The 20,058-nt window shown below is 56.8% G+C and overlaps 1 protein-coding gene across 1 annotated transcript; it reads left to right on the top strand.

Annotated features, from left to right (window-relative positions):
• The first annotated feature begins 566 nt into the window (after positions 1-566).
• On the top strand, positions 567-19,707 carry CALB2 (calbindin 2). Its single transcript, XM_004584009.3, has 11 exons — positions 567-732; positions 9,850-9,926; positions 10,783-10,872; positions 12,346-12,426; positions 15,319-15,375; positions 15,629-15,706; positions 16,133-16,188; positions 16,486-16,525; positions 16,681-16,734; positions 17,069-17,140; positions 19,571-19,707. Exons 1-11 carry the CDS (start codon positions 636-638, stop codon positions 19,685-19,687), a joined length of 819 nt encoding a protein of 272 aa, XP_004584066.1. The 5' UTR covers positions 567-635; the 3' UTR covers positions 19,688-19,707.
• Positions 19,708-20,058: the final 351 nt, after the last annotated feature.

Genomic DNA, 20,058 nt, shown 5'->3' on the forward strand with positions numbered 1-20,058 from the left:
CAGGTGCCCAGGTGAGGAGTAATGAAGACCTAAAGAGACAGTGCGACCCTACACACACACACACACAGCCCCCTTCTGCACGCCCCCTAGCCTGTTGTCCATATAGCAGAGCTTTGCGAACACCGTCCCTTTAGAGTGTGAAGGATTTTCGGTTCTAATCCTGCCTCCACCACTTCTTGGCTGGGCCACTGGAGGCTTCCAATCCCTCGTTAGAAATGCGGTACGCTTCCTCCCTTTGTGCCAGGGTGGGCTGAGAGGGACCCCAAGACGAGACCTGAAAAACACCGGAGGGCCCCACACCGCACAACGGTCACACGAGCAGGAGAGGCGACAGCAGCCTCGCTCCCATGCCCACCGAAAAGCAAAGCCTCTGGGGTGGGTGGGTGTCTCCGGGTGGACGTGCGAGGGGTAGGGCTGCAGGACCTGGGGGTGATCTCGCCCACCTGCCGGCCCGGCCGCGCCGCACCCCAGCCTGATCCTCGGGGCCCGCGCGCCCCCTGCCGGCGGTCGGCCGAGCGAGCAGCCGCGGGACCGTATATAAGGGCCCCGCGTGGCGCGCAGCCCAGGCGAGAGTGCCAGAGTCCGAGAGGCGGGAGCAGAGCGCGGCGCTGCCTCACGTCTCCGAGCCGCTCGCCATGGCTGGCCCGCAGCAGCAGCAACCCCCTTACCTGCACCTGGCCGAGCTGACGGCGTCGCAGTTCCTGGAGATCTGGAAGCACTTTGACGCAGACGGTCAGTGGAGCACCCAACTTTGACGCCCCGCCATGGAGGCGCTGGATGGGGTGGGAGGACCTGCGCGGAGGGGCGGGGCGGGGGTCCCGCTTCCAGGCGAGCAGGTGTGTGTGCGTGAGGGATAGGGAGGATCCGAAGCGGGGCGGGAGGTGATCTGCACGCCTGTCTGCCTGCCTTCCCCCCCGCCCCCCGGCTGGGCTTCTGCGTGTTCGGAAGGCACCCCGGCTGCTTTGATCTCAACTGTCAGTAACTTTTGTTCCTCGACCTCCTCGACGTGGAGCCCACTGGCTCCTGCAGCCGCCCTTCAGGGCGAGCTAGAGCTTTCCCAGAAAAAGCCCTGAAAGGCGCTCTCCCCGCCCTCCCACGCCCTCCCCTGGCCCTCTTGCCCCCCTTTTCCCTTCGAGGTGACCACATTCCTGCGCTCCTCCATGGCAGCCACAGGTTTCTGCGGCGGTGGTGGTACCTTTGCTCTCCTTCCTTGGGCTAATGCCAGCTTAGTGCAGCCCCGCTGGGACCAGGCAACCCGCACATCCTGAGACCGGAGACCTTTGGCCTCTCCAAACCGGCGGGCTGGAGGGGTGGGAGTGGAGGATGGGGTCTTGAGCACCACCCACCTCCCCCTGTTCCCCTCAGGCAGGTGGGCTTCCCAGCCAGAGCAGCAATGGGTGTGGTGGGACAGGGTTCCTTTGGGGTGATGGTCCTGGCTGCTTCTGGGTTGGAGTGGGGGTGAGGTTTAAACACCAACAAAAATGAGGGCAACTGCCAGTGTTGGGACCCAAACGTCTATGGGGGTCGGCCTCAGGCAAGGAGGGATACCCACCCACCCACTCCCACATAGAAACCTCTGATATGGCTAAGCTTGCTCCCTGTCATTCCAGAAAACAAGCAATCTGTTTCCCTCCAACATCTCAGCTCCACCAGCAGGGTGGGGCTAGAGGTGTTTATCCTGGGGTGGGGGCACGTAGGGGGTTGGTGCGGATGGAGAGTGGGAAACGGGGCTCCCTCCATTCCTACCTCTTGTCCTCACCTCGGCTGGCAGGGAGGGTAGGAGTGGCTGACAGTGGTGTGGGCAGGCAGGGGTTCATGGTGTCCGTGGATGAACTGAGAAAGCTGGAGGGGCGGAGAGCAGGGTCTCCAGACACCTGTTTGATGGTGGAGGTGGCAGATGGTTCCATCCATGAAATGGGCTAAGCAGGGGTTGTATTTGCAGTCCCTGGCTCAGCCCTTAGTGCAAAGGGCTATAATAGGGCTGCAAGCTCCCAGTATTCCAGATGACACACACGTTCCCTGTAGGCTACTCCTGCCACGACTCAGGGAAAGTTACCAGGTGGCCAAGGGTAGACCACAGGGCCTCCGACTAGATGAGTCAGCTACAAACAGAGGACTCCACTACTCTACTCTGCCCTGGTCTCTCCTGGGGCGGGGGGAACAGCCAAATGTGCTCGCAACAGGCATACAGAGCTGTCCAAGACGCAGTCACGGCCCTTTGCAGCCTAGGAAAAACTGCCCCTCACCATGCCCCCCCAGTGCAGGTAAAGAGTGCAACACAGGGAGTGACTCCCCTGGGGCTGCATAGCAGGGCTGATCCTACCACTAGGGCTCCTGGGTGCCTGTGTGGGCAAGAAGAGGTGTCTTTCCATGATGTAAGGCTCAACCCCCCCCCTTGGCTGCCCAGGACCACCCCCCGCCCCACTGGTCTGTCTTCACCCCAGAAGGGGGTTCGTGGGCAAGCCCCACAGCCCTGGAAGAGCTCCCCACTCCTTTGTACCTCCACCTGCCTCCTGCACCCATGACAAGTGGTAGCTCAACACTTGCTTCCTGCTTGCCTGTTCCTGAAGCTTCTCATTGCCCACTCCAGGTTGCAGGTGCCACGAAGGGGCAGGACCTGAATGCAAGGAAGGCCAAGAGCAGCAAAAGGGCTGGGGGTGGAAGGGAGGCGACTCGGAAAAGGCCACACAGCCCAGCTGGCATTCTGCTGCGTGGTCTACCATAGGGCTTTGGCTGCTCTCGGCTGGGGCCTTCCCTTTGGCCCCTCCTCCTTGCCTAGTCCTCCCCGGCTGACACCCCCTCCCTAAGAAGCCACCAGGTGAGCCTACTAGGTGTCCCAGGCCCTGCCCGGCCTCCCGCCTACCGACTCTGTCTCTGTTCTCTAGGATTTCTGTTCAGTTCCAAGAGCTGCCCTGCCCCACTGCTGCTCACTGCCTTAAGGACCTGTAGGAGAGCTCTCCTTTGCTGCTCGCCAGGTCCCCAGAGAGAATTCGCTGGAGCCCAATTAGTCACAGGCGCCAAGAGAGAGAGGCCACCTCAGCACCCCTTCTGGACTCTCATAGAAAACAAAGCCAAAGAGAACTTGGGAGAAAGTGGAACCCAGGAGAGGGGGCAGGAGTAAGGCGGGAGGAGACCCTGCCCTCCAACGCAGCCTGTCCTGATGTTAGAGCAGGAGGCGTCGTCATGGTGTCGTCAAAGCAAGGAGCGGGGTTTCGGAGAAGGGGCCTCCTGGGGTTCAGAGAGGTTAGCTTCTTACACAGGGTCACACAGCAGAGCAGGAGGTGACGGCAGGCCTCCTGGCCTCCTGTGCCACCTTGCCAAATCATCCTCGGCCTCCTGCCAAGGTCCTGCCTTTAGAGTGGTCAGATATTGCCCGGCAGCGGCAGAGGTGGGTCGCACATTAGGCGAGCCTGCCTGCCCCGCCCAAGAACAGGTGTCACCTCAGTGCCACATGCCCTTTACTCGAGCTCGACCCTGATGTGGTGTTGTTTGCTGGCCTCTGCTGTATCGGGAACTGTCTTATTCTGCCAGACCCGAGCAGCTCAGAGCACATGCCCCCCAAGCCTGCCCTCCCTCCTTCCCCAATGGGGCTATGACCAGAGAGCCTCCTGCCTCCTGTTCTGAGGGGCAGCCATGCTGTGGCTCAGGACACAAATGCCCTGGCCTTTATCACCACTAGCTGCCATCCCAGAAGCCACAGAGAGAAAATGGGCAAGGGTACACATTGCTGACACCCAGCAGGGGCGCCACCCTGCAGAGAGACACTCCCCTTACTGGTCACAGTAAAGAGGGAACAGCAACAAGGGAGTTGGCGCAGGGCTCTTTGGATGCTGAAAACTGGGGGAGAGTGGGACATAAAGATAAATTATAGTCACCTTCTGGGTGGAATATTACATGGCCAGTAAGAGAGAGGTGGAGCTTTAGTAGCAGCAATAGGGAAAAATGTTCAGTATGATTAGGATTTTGTCCATACCATCATGAAATCCTATCACTATGTAAGCTTGTGTTCCGTGTCAAGGACACGTGTGTGTGTGTGTGTGTGTGTAGGAACCGTGGGGAGAATACAGCCGAGCCATAGCTCTTCCATCTACAGAGTGAGTAGGATAACAATATGAAGAGGGGAGTCTGCTCCCACTGGCTGTGTTGATTTCTGCAGTGCTGAAAGCCACACACACACACACACACGCCTGCAGGTGGAACTGGAATTCCAAGATACATGGATTTGTGTACAAAAGACAAGACCGAGCCTGGCCGTGCCCCATGCCCAGGTTTGTAACAACGCATGCTTTCCATGAACACCCTGTGGTTCTCCAGGCATGGACATGCGCCCCACTCTCCAGGGCTGCGTCGACCTTCATGTTTGTGAAACGTGTCCCCCTGGCAGCCTCCCAGGGAGCCCCAGGCATAGCCTCAGTCACAGACCCTGCCACGTCTTCTGGCTGGCACGGTTTGAGGGTCAGGGCCATGACAGCCCATAGTGCAGGGCTGGCTGTTACACCCACACCCAGGGGTGAATCCCCAGAGCCAGGGCCCAGGGCCTGTCCCGGTTGTGGCAGGAGGCTGCTGCCAGGGAGCTGCCCAGGCTGACATCATGCCCCTGGGAGACTTAGGCAGACTTGCAGCCTGCCTTGCCCATGGTGGCCATCAGCTCAGCCACTCCGTGCCAGCTCATCTTGTTTATTCCCACCCCTCTCCCCCATGCATGCACCTGAGACTTCAGCATTTTTACTTAACTGAGTCCCTGGGGAGGTCCCAGGGCCCAGACAACCCCTCGGGAAACCTCTACCATCGCCCCGGGAGCCACAGTTAATAGCTCAGGCTCTCCAAGAATGGAGGCCCTGCAGTGCTGGCCCCACCACCTGGTGCCCTCCTGACAATTGCATCATGCACCACCGCTGCCACCTTCCCTACCCAGTCCCACCAGAGGCCTCCAGCATGGCCCTGGTCCCCCTTGTGGGCTCTCTGAAGTCCCACTCCCACTCAACCTGCCCCATCCTTCTTGCCTCCCCTGCTCCTGGGACTCAGCCTGGCACTAGGGCTGCCAGATGGCCGCTGGTTCAGGAGACCAGGTCCAGCTGCCCAGCCACTTCCAGATGCATCACTGCTTGAGAGTACAGATGGAAACCCAAGTGCCCAAACGGCCACCCAGTAGCCATTCGCTGAGGGGTGAATTCTGTTTCTCTAGGAGTTACTGGAACTGTGTGTGTGTGTGTGTGTGTGTGTGTGTGAGAGAGAGAGAGAGAGAGAGAGAGAGCGAGCCAGAACCCCCACGGAGGGAGTTGTCCCTGGCAGGTGCTGGCTCAGGACTTCTATTAGCTACATGACCCCACCTCCTGCCACCCTCAAGCTCCTCTTGTCCAAAGTGGTTGGAGACCCTGATGGAACTGGGGAGACCAGAGGAAGTGGGGAGTGGACAGCTCTTCCCAGGACTGTACCCCCCACCAGGCAGGGCTTGCTGGAGCCAGCTGCCTGTCCAGGAGGTGGCCTGCAACTGTCGCAAGGGTTGCCCAAGCTGGGGGAGGTGGGTGGGAGAGATATTTGTTCCTGATAAACGCAACCTCTAGACAGAGGACCAAAAGGCCTGGCCTTGTGGATGTTTCCTGCTGGGGAGTAGCCGGGAAGTGGAATCCCCACCACACGCACTCAGGGCGACCACCAGGGCTGCTGAGCTACAAGGGACAGGGCACCCAGTCAGGCCAGAGCTTCTCAGGGTCCTCCCCACCCCTGCCAGAGCCCAACATTCAGCATGGTCCAGGGCAGGGGCCTGAGAACCTGCATTCCCACCAAGCCCCTGAGTGGGGTTGCTGCAGCTGTGTCTCTGATCTCAGTGTGGCAAAACCCAGGCTGGTTGAAAAAGCGGATTACAGAGCTCTACCCCAGCAGGGCAGACACAGGAAGTCGGGCCCAGGCACACAGCATCGCCGACAGGCTCCCAGGCAGTTCCTGCACCATTGGCCTCAGACCACACTGGAACAGCAAGGCCTGAGCTACCAAGTTAGAGTCCTCATCTCAGCAAGGTGCCTCCAGGGGGCTTTCAGGCACCTTGAAGTCTGGGACATGTCAAGCTTGGCTGCGCATCAGAATCACTCAGAAACTCCGAAACCATCTTCCTACCCCTGTCTGTTGCACCTGAGGCCCCGGGCAGGTGTGGGGCCCTGGGAAAGGCATTGTTAGAGGCACCCCCTCTGGTTTGGTGGGGAGGTGGTCCTGGTAACTAGGCTGGGTACCAGGAGTGCTCTTAAACAAAAAAACACCCAATAGCAGAGTTGGACACTGGGCAGGCAGAAGGGTTCTAACCTATGGTAGACACAGGCAGCCTCGTAAGAGAGAATAAAAGTGACACCCTGCACCAACCAAGCATTTCGGGGGTGTTCTACCAACAGTGCCTGCTGGGCCCTCCCAGGAGGCCTGAAGGGTTACAGGCAGCCACAGTTCTGCCTGCACTGGAGATGCTGAGAGGGTCAGCATGACGTGGGCAGCCACAGGGCTGGTGCTTCTCACCTGTTCAGCTAGGATAAGAGCTCAAAGGGCAAGTCAGGGAGAAAGCAAACACAGAGAGGCTGACCTTGCTGGGGGGCACAGAGTGCCTGCCTTGGGGAGGGGGGACAGGGAAATGGGAGAGGGGCAACGTCATCTCACGTTACATCTGGGGAAACTGAGGCACAGGGTGGGGCAAGAAGGGTGCTGGGTTCTTGGCACTCCACCAGCTCCCTCTCCCTGGAATGCACAGGATATGTTTTGATAAGGAGGTTAGGAATGAGGGTTACCATGGCAACCACATCTTTATCCTTGCCTGGCTGCGTGAGACTTGCTTGGTGGCCATTCACCCCACCCGTGTAAGAAGGTCACTGTGGGCAGTCCCTTCTAGAAGGGCGCCAGCCAACCTGACCCCTAACCCAGCCTCTGATGGATGGGAGGCCGAAGCAGGAGCAGAGAGCTTCTGCACGTACTTGTGTGTGCACACCCACACAGGGACACACAGCCACAGACACACACAAATGTACAGAGACACATTCCAACACACAGTAACACAGACACACACAGAAACACACAAACACATGTACACACAGGAACACACATACAGATACACACAGACACCAAGCGCACACACAGACACATAGGAACAGACGCACAGGAGCGCACACACACACACACACACACACACACACACATACATCTCAGATTTGCCCTGAAAGCCGAGTAAAGCACTCTGAAACCCTGGGGATTCCTGAGGTTCTTGAGGCTGCCAAGCCACCTTCAGCCCTTCTGAGCATGAGAAAGAATAAAAAGAAAGACCTCGGCTCCCTCGGTCACAGGAAAACTCCCAAGAACAGGTGGCTGTAGTGGTGAGGCTTCTCCACAGCTTCCAGTGCTGCCTGGGGCACTGCGCAGTGCTGGCCCTGGGGCTGTGGCCTCCCTGTGTCTGCCCCCGGCCCCCACCTACCCCGGAGTTCCCAGCAGAGTCACCAGCCACGGTGAGAGTATTGAGCCTCCCTGTGGGCCAGCACTGACCATGCGTGGGTCCTTACCTCGTTCAGCCTTTGTAGCAGCCAGCTGAGCAGGGCACTGTTCTTGTCCCCATTTAAGATACTGACCTTCAGAGGGGACATCCCTGAGTCTGCGCTTGACAGAGAGAGGAGAAGGACTGGGTGTCAGTGCCCCAACAAGCGGGGACAGTCCCTGTCACCCCCTGGACAGCAGGGGGATGGGGCTGGACAGGCCTGGATAGGCCTGGGCAAGGCAGGGACCCTGCAGCGTGAAGGTGGAGAGGGGTGCATCTCTGAGCTGCATGGACGCTGCTCTCTGAACTGCCTTGTAGGGCAGGGACATGGCCTTGACTTGTGAGAAGATTTAGGGCACTGCCCTGCCCCCATCCCATATCTGAGTGCCTGGGTTCAAATACTGGCTATGTTCCCAGCTCGTGTGCATATTGGGCAGGCAGTGGCAGGGACTGCCCCAAGTGTCTGGGGTCCCTGTCACCCCGATGGGAGACCTGGAAGGAGTTTCCCGCCTCTGCCGGCTTCAGCTTCATGGCTGAGGCCCTGTCAGACATTTCAGGGGTGAACCAGTGGGTAGGGGAGAGTGCCTCCTGTGCCTCTCAAATGTTTTTAAAAAGAGGAAACGTCAAGCACTATGCCCTATGGGCAGCAGGGCCCCTGGTGGACTTAGACTAGGCAGGCAGGAGCTCAAGGAGGAGGTGTCAGGCGTGAGGAGAGCCTGAACGTGGTTCAGAACATGAACAGAACGTGGTTAGACGGGAGTCAAGCGGCCACTCATGGTGAAGGAGAGGCCCACCCCAGTATAGAGTAGGTGGGGGGATGCCCTCATCCAGTGTCCAGCGGGGGTGGAATCGGGCAGGGCTTGGGTACTGCTCACTTCCGTATAGCTCATAGTGAGGCCCACGTGCATGATGGGGAGTGAGGTTCCAGTGCAGCATGGGGCTGCAGAACCAAGGCTTCCAGCCATTTCTCAGGAGCACCTCCTCGCTTCCCAGCAGCATGCAGCTGCCCTCCTCCCGCATCTCCGCCACCTCCTGATACACTCACCAAACACAAGCACGCGCACCCTGCCTCTGCCCAGCGTGGCCTCAGGGCGCAGCCCCTGTGGCCGCTGTGTCACCTGTCAAGTGCTCCGGCCTCCGGCCACCAGCCTCCCACCTGGTCTCAGGCTACTACAAGCTGCCAAGACACCCAGAGCTCAGCTCATCTGAGCCAAGCTTCCGCCCTCCCTGTCTCATTCCACAAAGGCTCCTAGGGAAAGGGGGTGAATCTGCCTTCTCCTTCAAGAGGAGATCACACCTAGGCAGTGAGAGGACAGCTGGAGCCCTGCAACAGCAGAAGCACCCTGGTCTGACTCTCTGCATGACCGTGGCCTCTTTGCCCTCCCCCAACTCTACTGTCCCTCACCGCAGTAGACTGTAAAATTCCACTTCTCCCAAGATACTTTGTAGAACACCCTAGAAGAAAGATGACTGTCCCAGAAAAAAAAAAAAAAAAAAAAAAAAGAAACTCAAGCCCTGCCTCCCTGCTCGCTGGTCACATCTTTACCCTGCAGACAGAAATCCATAATTTATCCCATGTGAGTTTCCATTCACTATTTATGGAGGCCACTTCTCTAGTGGGGTCCTCCCAGGTTATTTAGAGAACAGAACTGCTTGGGGAAACAGCAGAGAGATGCTTTTATTTTCTCTTGCTGAAATTTACAGTTCTGTTTGCCCCAGAGGCTCCGACCCCCTTTTTGCTCAAACCCTGTATCTGGGGGAACCCTGCTCCCCTGCTCTGGACCAGTTTTCAGACATGAGGCCAGGGAATTCCAACTGTGGCTGGGCACAGAAGTCACCCTGGGAGCTTTGAAATGTGTGTGTGATGCCTGCTTCACACCCCAGGCCAGTCACTGCAGAGTGTCTAGAGGCAGCCAGGGTTTCTACGATGTTCAGACCTGGATTCTGGAGGAAAGCTTGGTTCCATCCACCTCCTGAACCTCAAGGGCCCAACTTCTGCCTCGGACTGGGGACTGCCACCTGCTGATAACTTCGGAAGCTGATGACTTGTCTCCCATGGCACCTCTGCCATGAAGTGCTTGCCCAGGTGATCCCAGAAGAGGGCGAAGCTCCCAGCTTCTGGCCCAGAAGTTAGTGCCTCCTGGGATACCCCAGCTGCCGAGTACAGGCCCCAGGCACACACTCCTCCTGACGTCAGATCCCTAAGGGGCAGCTGCCCGGAGGACAAGCCCCACCACCCTAAGGCAGCTGGTCTGGCTGCTGCATTGGGGACCAATAGGGAGAGACATTCTTTTCATACAGCCCCCAACTGTCCCCCCACCACCATCTTACTTCCCCCTCCTTTATAGGAAATGGCTACATTGAAGGGAAAGAGCTGGAGAACTTTTTCCAAGAGCTGGAGAAAGCAAGAAAAGGCTCTGGCATGGTAAGCTCCACCCCCTGCCATGGTCGGGGATTCCCTGTGAATTTGACCGTCGGCTCTCAGGGCTGCCTTTCCCAAGGCGTGTATCCCATCTACAGACCTGAGACCTCTGGCCTTGACACCTAGCATTTTATTTGTACAGATTTTTAAAAATTTGTAATGCCCACTCATTGCCTCAGTATCCTTGGGTGGCTGGGATAAAGGGTGTTTGTGACAGGGTAGCAGGAGTTATGAGCCCCCTGAAGCTGTTTCATGATTCCATTTGCAGTTATAGCATTAGTCCACTACTAGCAAAGTTTACAGCCTCCGTAAGGTACTCAGAGGGGTCAAGATTGGATGCCCCAGGCATCAACATGTGCCTTTGTTCTAAACCAGAATTTCTTAACCATGGTGCAGATGCACTGGTGTCTATTAAAATCTGTACCATGGGAGTTGGGGAGGACTTGCTAAACTCACTTAAGGGAGGTGTTTTGGAGCTGAGTTTGTGGGGTCAGAACTGCTCGCTTCCTCCAGCTTACTGGGGTCCCTGGCTGGTCACACCCCCTCCCCTCCAGCTGCATGTCTGCTGGTATCCACTGCAAGTCCCAAACATTCCTACAGAGAGGGCTTCGGTCCGTCTCAGGAACCCTGAGGGTCACACCACAGTATCCTGCCTTTGAAAATCACGTGACCGAACCCTGAAGGACACGTAGGTGCATCTGGAGTGATCTCCCTGAGAGAATCAGCAGAGCCCAGCTCCACGCCCATGTGGGTCAGGGACACAGGGTGACCGCCAGCTGGGCTGCACTGAGACCTGGAATTGCTGTGGGGTGCAGCAGAGGCGGCGGCAGCAAGCTGAGCCCCCCTTTCCTGTCCGCAGATGTTGAAGAGCGACAACTTCGGGGAGAAGATGAAGGAGTTCATGCAGAAGTACGACAAGAACTCGGACGGGAAGATTGAGATGGCCGAGGTGAGCACTGGCTGCTGGGCTGGCCGCCCCCTCACCCTACCCCGGCTCCCTGTGCATCTTCTAGGCAGGTGCATCCTCCTTGGAACCTTAAAGACCCCTGCCCACGGCACTTGGGGTGACCACAGAGGGCAACCAATAGTGACCTAGAACAGGTGGAAAGGCAGGAAGTGTCCTCGGGGTCCAATCGCTGTTACTAAGGTGGGAGGAGCCTGCCTTGAGACAGGAGGGGTGGGGAGACTGACGAAGGAAAGCCCCAGCCCACCCAGAGGCATCCAAAGGCCAGATGTTTTAAGATATTCACATTGGCCTCTGTGTGTGTAGAGTTCACAAACAACTATCTAGGTAATTTACACATGCAAACATATATCACATATTTCTCACACATGCAACAGGCACACGCACCCTCTCCCTGTCTTACACGAGACAGGGTAGACACAAGCACGCATCCCATAGTTAAGGGGTCAAGCATGATGATGGAGGCAACCTGTTTAGACCACTGCCTCCTCCAGGTCACACAGCCCAGTGGAACCTCCTGCCACAGATTCCTGCGGGTGTGAATGAGCTCCGCAGGTGCCCTGCAGGGGGCAGCCACGAGCAGTCAACCCTCACCACCCTAAGCATGGGAGGAGGAGGTGGGGCATTAAGTGGAGAGACCTTAGGGATGCTCAGGCTGCAGATGATAAGAAAGGACATCATATGGAGATCAGAGATGGCCCACGGAAGACATCTCTGATGCTGCAGCCTGAAGGTAGGTGCAGGCAGTACGTTCCTGAGGAGAGCCAGTCACATTGTGGTTAAACGTCACCAACAGGCCTTGGCTGTGTCAGCTCGTGGGCCGTGGTGGCTCACTGACTCCTATCTTAAGCCAGGAGGAGCTCCCGGTGAAACAGGCCATGAGTAGGGCAGGGCCCCACCTCTGTTTCTCTACACACCTCTTAGTTCTGCCCTCTGACCCTCCCAAGCCTCCTCCTTCCCCCGACCCTGAGGCTGGTGGCATGGTGGCCACAGCAGCTCCAGGCATCACATCCAAGTGCAACCCTGACCCCGTGATCAACAGTGCCTTTCCCAGAAGCCCCTCAGCCAGCCCTCCTCTCACCTCTTGTTGGCCAGAACCAGGTCACGTGTCTCTCCATAAGCCAACCACTGGCCATGCGAATAGGAAGACATCATGTGGTTGACTTAATCAGGATTTTCCCATGGCCCCAAGATTTCCAGGAGCATCAGGTGGTGGGAGGTCTAGCCTGACCTCCTGGCATTCTGGAGACCTGCAGAGGAACAGAGCCCTTGCTTCAGTACCCTTCTGAGCCAGGAGGCTGCTACTGGCACTTCTCAGGATGCCGTTGCCCCAACCCCCATTCCCAAGGAAGGCAGCCACAGGGAGCAGAACGGCACTGCCCTGCCCACCCCACCCTTGGCAAGAGTTCAATCCCTCTGTGACTTGGGTGTCGTTTTGTGTCCCCTATCCCCCTGCAGCTGGCGCAGATCCTGCCGACAGAAGAGAGCTTCCTTCTGTGCTTCAGGCAGTGCGTGGGCTCCAGCGCCGAGTTCATGGAGGTGAGTAAGGCACCGTCTTCGCTCTGGGCCCTGGGCTCTGCCTCTCACCGGGACGGTCTGGGGATGGTCCTGAGGTGGGCTCAGCCCCTCAGCACTCTGGGGTGGCCTGGAGACATCAGCACCCCAGGGTGCTTATTGGGGTGACAGGCTCCCGGACCTGCCAGATGAAGGATCTACACTTTAACGAGCCCCTTGAATAATGTGGGTGCATGGTAAGAGTGTGGGGTCAGTTTGGGGTCAAGGATATTTGGGAATTGCATCCTGCATTGGAGGACTTGTCATAGACTTCTGCAGATATGTTGCAACCAAGACATGGTGGCCTGGGGTATCCCACCATTCGGCGACATCTGTGTCCCTACTGTCAGATTGCCAAGGAGCAGGCTCAGCAGGATGGAGTCATGAAAGGGGCAAGAGCTGGGCACAGGGTCGGAGTGCTTAAAGCCCCTATTGGAGGGCCTGGGTTCGAGCCTCAGGACTGCCTCAGATTCCAGCTTCTTGTTGATGTCCACCCTGAGAGGCAGCAGGTGAGGATTCAAGTTTTGGGGTCCCCATTGTTGACATGAGAGACTTGGATTCAGCTCCCAGCTTCAGCCTCCACCGGCCCCAGCTGTTGTATACATGTGGGATGGAAGGTCTCTGCCTGTCCACTTCTCCCCGCCCCCCCCCCCCCCCCCGTGCCTTTCAAATGCATAAATAAAGCCAGGAATCCCCCCTCCCCGCACCCTGCTGTGAGGATTCTGGTTTCCAGGGCCTGATCTTTGTGGTCTGGGCTCTGTGGCTCCCTTAAAATAGTCTTGCCTTCTTCGCAATAGAAAGTCTCTGAGATCCTTTTGGGAAAGAGGCCACACAAACACAAGGGTCTTTTCAATAATATTCAGCCAAGAGAGAACCCTAAGAATTTGCTGATAGCGAAAACATTTTTCTACTCACAAACATTGAAGCTCCATTGGGTTCAGTGCGATACATGACCAACCCCGATGTTCCGCAAACCTCCACGTGATCCAGGAGGGACTGAGTGGTCAGCTGGATGGAGCAGAGCCAGGACGTGAATCCAGGCCCCCCAATCTGGGATACATGTGCCCCGGGTGACACCCCAATCTGGGCGCTGAATGAGCATCCTGAGGAAGAAGGAATATTTTGACAGGTCCCACAGCATTCTTCTCTTGACAGAAAAAAACCCCACTCCTAATTATGTGCCCATCTACCCAAATTGTCTGCAGTGTCAGTCTACTGTTTTACTGAGATTTGCTCAAATAAGGGGAAAGCAAAAACCAGGACCCAAGTCCCTGAGCCCTGGTAGTGATGAAGTGTGACAGTTAACCAGCCCAGCATGCTAGCGAGAAAGACCCTGAAAGACCCAGACACTCTGGCACCCCTAATGCTCACAGGGGGCACACGGTGTGGAGAAGTTGGGGGAGGTGGGGGTGAAAATGGAGCACCAGGATCAATGCCTATTGGTCATCCAAAGTCAAATGCTGAGGTAAACTCAGATTTCAAAATGCTCACCATAAATGGAATGAAAAGACAAGCTTATTTTGTCACAAAATACCTTGAAATCCAAGTAAACAAGAGCCATTGCACAAGTTCATGAAAAATGAACATTAAAAATAGTAATAACCTATGCATGGATTTTGAATAATTTTTTTCTACCAAACTTATCTTTTGATTCCTTTTCCCATGAACTTTCTGAAGTGTCCTCAGGTGGTTGACTGTACACATTGCTACGTGACAAATTAACCCCAATGCTGGGCAGTCTAAAGCAACAGGCATGACTTATCTCAGAGTTTCTGAGGTCAAGAATTTGAAAGCAGTGTAGGTGGGTGACTCGGGTTCAAGGTCTCTCACAGGACCCCAGGCATCTGAAGGCCCGACTGGGGCTGAAGCATGTGTTTCCAAGACGACTCGTTCTCACGGCCATTGCTAAAAGCTTGGCTGGCTGTTGGCAGGAAGGTTCAGCAAGGGCTCCCTGAGCACCTCACAACCTCAGAGCAAGGGATGGGGGGAGGAGGTGGGGAGAGCCGAGAGAGGGAGAGAGAGAAGGAAGCTACAGCACTTTTTATGACCAGGTGTCCTATTGTCAGAAGTCACAGCTGCTGGGCGTGTGCTCATTGGAAGTGAGTCGCTAAGATCAGCCCAGGAATCACCCAGGAAATGGGTTTGGGTCCCATCTTGGGAAGGGAAGTAGATAATTTATGGACTTCTTAACACTGTGGCAACCTTTTTTCTTCTTTCACCTGTGCAATGCCTGTCCCTTCCCGGATGGCTGTAACAGAACCCCTGTCACCAGTCTTCATTGAAAAGATTAAGATCCCCACACCCCGCCAGATGCAGTGGTCAGCAGGCTGTGTCCTGGCTCCTCCCAGGAATCCAATGCAACTCCCAAACAGCGGGGACTCGGAGCTGAGCCCAGAGCCAGCGCACATGGGCATCCAGGGAGGCATGGGTCCTGTGTCCACCAGCCTTGGGCCACACGCCTACCTCTGGAGATTGGGGTGGGAGGAGTCAATCTCCCATATACCTACAGCAAAGCTCCAATCCAGCAGAGCCTTGCTCCAGCCATGGCAGCAGCTGCTGCCTAGTTATCCCCTTAGAAAACACCAACCCTGGATGCAAAGCTAAGCCAGAGAGAACCACGCCTGTGCCAAGGCAGAGGAGGGAGATCTGAACAAGGGGCTTTTCTACCGCTTCCTATGACCCTGACCGAGACAGTGGCCCCAATCTGTTCCTCGGGTCAGTGAAGGGGCTGGGCAACCCAGGCCCACTTCAATATTTGTAAATAACCAAGACCCAGCCTGGCTGGGTCGGAGGGAGGGAGCAGAGAACAGGGGGCTGCGCAGGTATAGTTTTGTTGCCTCTCCATAAGCAGCCTGATGTTTCCACTTCTTACCATAGGCCTGGCGGAAGTACGACACAGACAGAAGCGGTTACATCGAAGCTAATGAGCTCAAGGTAGGGCAGGGCTTGGGCAGGGGGCACCAGGCCCGGGGAATGGGACCTGAGGCCAGAGCAGTGAAGGATTTGGAGGAGAAGTGGGAATTTGTGGTCACTCCAAGGTGGCCCAAGGCCTGTGGTCACACCAGCAGAAACTGTCATTGGGGGGCCAGTGGGAAAAGTCAGGGGTCAGAGGGCACCCAGGGGCTGAATGAGCAGATAAGTGGATGAACGAGGGACTGAGCCAAGGAGGCTGTGCTCTGTCCCGCAGGGTTTCCTGTCTGACCTGCTGAAGAAGGCCAACCGGCCATATGATGAAGCCAAGCTCCAGGAGTACACCCACACCATAGTGAGTGGGAGCGAGGGTACCCGGCCCCAGGGTGCGGGGCATGAGGGGTCCTGTGCCGCTGGGGCTCAGTTGGGGGTAGGGAGGTCTTTGTGCTGCAGCCTCTCCAGGTCCAGATAAAGTAACTCAGGGTGGCAGTTGACACAAAGGATGCAAGTTCATGACCTGCCTGCCCCGCTCCCCATCCCTTCCTCTTTCTGAGCTCTCTGCTGCTCCCAAGTGTCTGCTTCCATAGCAACCCCTTCAGCTCCTGGAAAGGGTGGGCCTTGGGTGCTGGCCTACTGTATGGCAGCCACCGCAGTCCCTAAGAAGGGGAGAGAGAAGCAGGAGGGACTACCCGCTGCCTCCCCCAGGGGCTGACTGTGGCAAGTCGGTGGCCCACCTGGGAAAGGTGAAAGCAAATAATCCCGCCCGCTCTTCCCCCTGCAGCTGCGGATGTTTGACTTGAACGGGGACGGCAAATTGGGCCTCTCAGAGATGTCCCGGTGAGCACCTGCCCTCACCCCTTCCTCCCCATCGGGGTCCCCCAGTGCTGCTCTGCTCATTCGGCAAAAGTGACGGGTCTGGCAGCTGGAGACACACCAGAAGCAACTGATGCCAACCCCGCTTTGTGCGTCCCCGTTCTTTCTTGGACTTTGCAGTAACTCTGATTACTAATCCTCAGAGGTCATTTCCATGCTCCTGGGGGTGGGGAGGGTCCCCGCAGTTCCCATCCTGGTTGGGGGAGCGTCCCCGCGGTTCCCAGGTTCTGCTCTTGACCTCTGCTGTAACACTCTTTCCAGACTCTTGCCTGTCCAGGAAAACTTCCTGCTTAAGTTCCAGGTAACAGCTGCTACACTTTCCTCCACTGCCTCCTCCCCCTCCTGTCTGAGCTGCATTGCTACCCTCCCCTTCACTCCCAGTCCAGCCAAATGGGCACTTCCACTGGTTCCCTCCCTCGGAGCTTGCAACATTTGGTGACCCCTGTGTTCTTCCAGGGCATGAAGCTGACCTCGGAGGAGTTCAATGCCATCTTCACCTTTTACGACAAGGTAAGAGGGAGTGCCACGATTTGGAGGCCCTGTCACCCCGGAAGTGGGCTTCGCCAGGGGCGCGGCTCTGGAGCGCCCTCTGCTGTCTGAGAAGAGGAATGTCGTGAAAGGGAAAGCTATGAGAAGGGAGCAGTGAGGTACCCCAGGCTTGCACTACCTGACTGCAGAGGAGGGAAGGGATGAGCCACTGTATCTTTACGGAGGTGTATATGCTTCCTTGGGAGAGTAACAGGAGGACTGGCCCCTGAGAGCTGCCTGGGCAGGGGGAGGGAAGGGCCCAGACCGGAGTGGCCAGATTTCAGCGCTTTGAGCTGCCTGCCTGCCCCACCGCCAGGACGGCAGCGGCTACATCGACGAGAACGAGCTGGACGCCCTCCTAAAGGATCTGTACGAGAAAAACAAGAAGGTGAGTGACGGGCCGCAGGGCCCTGACGCTGTCCCTGGGGAGGGGGAGCCCCCAGGGGGAAGATGAGAGGCTGCTGCAGGGCACGCTGCTCCGCCTGGGCCCCCCATCACATGGCAAGGGCGCGGTTCTGGCTTCGGCTCTGGCTTTTGGGCTTTTGGTTCACGGAGTGAGAATTCTTCCTACACTGAATGATGTCAGAATTCCCGGAACAGAAAATGTAGCATCTTGTCCAGTTTTAGCTGCTCAAGTTGGTGACACTGAGTACATGTCCCAGTGCTGTGTGGACTCGCCTCTGCACCATGAGACGTAAATGCCCCTTTGGTCCCTACCCCAGCTCTATCTCTGTGACTGCTGTGGGCACCTCACACAAGGGGAATCCACACGAACCGTTTGTGAGTGGCTTGTGTCACTTAGCTCAGTGTCCTAATGGTCATCTCGGCCACACCACGCGACAGACGGTCGTTTCCTTTTGAAGCGGGATCATGGTGTGTCGTGTGCTTGCACCATGTTTCTTCGGCCTGTCCCTCAGCTGTGGACACTGGGGTTGATTTGGTCCTCAGGATGCTTGGGGACTAAGGCACGCTGCCAATGACCACCTCACCGAGACCTGATGCAGATAGATGTCGGCACCAGGGGTCAGTGGGATGGGAGGGATGTGCAGAATCCACGGGCACAGTATCTAGGGGAGCAGCTGAGAGGAAGAGCCGCTCACAGTGAACCCCATTCTTTGCTGGTGTTGAGAGTGCCCGCAGGGGCCCTCTGGTGGGCTCATCTCCTGCAGTTGGATGGGAGGGTTCGGTTGGAGCCCTGGCCCCTGCAGCTGCCTGCCTGCACCTCCTGGAACTGGTCTTGCACTGAGCAAATGGCCTTGCTGCTTTCTTTAATCAGATGATGAAAGCCCTGTAATTCCTGGAGTTGTCTGCCTGCCTGGGCTGCCTGCAGCAAGAGCTAAATTTAATGCTCAATTTCAGGAGAAAAATCACTGAAGCCTCCAAGTCTATTTGTCTCCCTTTCCAAGTACCTTCTGATCTCCTTATCCTTGTCCTAAATATCACCCTTCGCATATTTCAGCCTAAATTTATGGGGTTTTTTTTATGTCACCTGTAATTGCGTTTCTGAAAGAGGCAGAAAACAAACCCAAAGAAAGTTTGCAAGTAGAAGGAAGCCCTTTGCAGGTGTTTGTGGCCAACATTTTCTATGAACCAAGTTCTGCACAGACATTTCCGCGTCCTTCATGTGTCCACGAACACCTGCAACTGCAGTTGGATTCATCAAGTGTAATTAATTTTCATGAGGCCCTGCCTGGCACCCGAGGTCCACAAACCCTGAAGGCTTGAATCTGAGGGACCCAGAGTGCCTGTGAGCTTATCAAACTCTGAATAAAAGGGCAGCACATGTGGCTACCATAGGAGCAGCCCAGATGGGAAGACACAAGCTACAAGTTGCAGGTGTTGGGGCTCCGAGGGTTCGAGACCCAGGGTATCAGTGAAGCTGTGCACCTGAGAGCCTGCCACCTGTACCAGGCTCGGGCAGGCACCTACACTCTGACACCAGGAATCAACAGAAAGGGCAAAGTACAAGCTGGACTACCTAGCAGTGCCTGCGGTGGGAAGGGAAGAACCGTTTCTGGGTGAATCCCATCCCTGCATGGCAGATGCTGCTGGCTCGGACCAAGATGACGTTTCAGCAGACGGCCAGGAGGACCAAGCTGCACTCCTTCGGCCTTGTCAGCTCACTAAAGTTTTCTGCTGACAAGCAGAAAACATGAAGCAGCTCGTCTTTCGGAGCTGTTGACTATCGCAGCCATGTTTCACCATGGGAGTCTTCTCAAGCTCAGAGTTGTAATGTGGGGTCTTTTCCCTGGATTCTGATTGAGTGACAGAGAGCTCAGGCATATCCTGGTATTAGGTGACACTTCCAGAGAGTACCCAACACTGGAGGAGATGCCCTGTGTTCCACCCTGAGCTAGCAGGGCCTGCAAAAACACCCTTGCGCCAGATGGTGGCACAAAGTCAGGGATTGTTAAACTGGGGATTTCCTGGACGTCTGTCCCCAGCATGGGATGAGTGGGTGGCGGCCAGACAAGTTGGTGGAATATAGCCAAGGCTACACACAGATCATGATTGCCATTACCATGGCTACCGTTCCGTGGAGGGCTGTTTATCTGTGTTGTTTCATCTGATTCTCATTACTGAGGCAGGTGCCACTGTACAGGTGGATGCAGCTAAATCTCCGAAAAGGTGACTCCTTTCCCCCCCAAAGTCACCAGGTCTGTCTGATTTCAAAGCCCGTGACTCCCCACCCACTCACACCGGTGTACCACAGGAGCCAGTTAGACGTGTGGGTGTGTCTGCCACGTGGGGGAGGGGCGGGGCTTCTGGTAGGAGTCATCCCCTGAGCCTGTGTTCACCCTCTTGCTGCGTCTCCTAGGAGATGAACATCCAGCAGCTCACGAGCTACAGGAAGAGCGTCATGTCCCTGGCCGAGGCAGGGAAGCTCTACCGCAAGGACCTGGAGATCGTGCTGTGCAGCGAGCCGCCCATGTAAAAGGGGGTGGGGGTGGAGGACGGGCTGCGTCTGTACCCCCCACCCCACCCCGACCCCCGCCTAGCCATCCCTGCCGCTCTGACACGTCCCACCCAGATGCAGACAGAGATTATGGGCACACACCAGCCTGCAGGGAAGGAGACAGAGGGCGCGTGGACTGCTGCTGGCCCCTCGGGTGGCCTCTTGGCGCCCAGCCCTAGCTAAGCAGACTCTCTGCCCCAAGCGCATCCCTAGCTGCACGGATGGTGGATGGGGGCCGTGGGTGGAGCGTCCCAACCCCCTGTGTGATGCATGAGCTCCGTCACTGTGTGGTGTAGGCTTCTCTGTCCCTCCCGCTGCCCCTGCCCCAGGCCCCCGGGCCCCTACACCCC

Source organism: Ochotona princeps, chromosome 16 (assembly GCF_030435755.1).
Source record: "Ochotona princeps isolate mOchPri1 chromosome 16, mOchPri1.hap1, whole genome shotgun sequence".
Taxonomy (NCBI): domain Eukaryota; kingdom Metazoa; phylum Chordata; class Mammalia; order Lagomorpha; family Ochotonidae; genus Ochotona; species Ochotona princeps.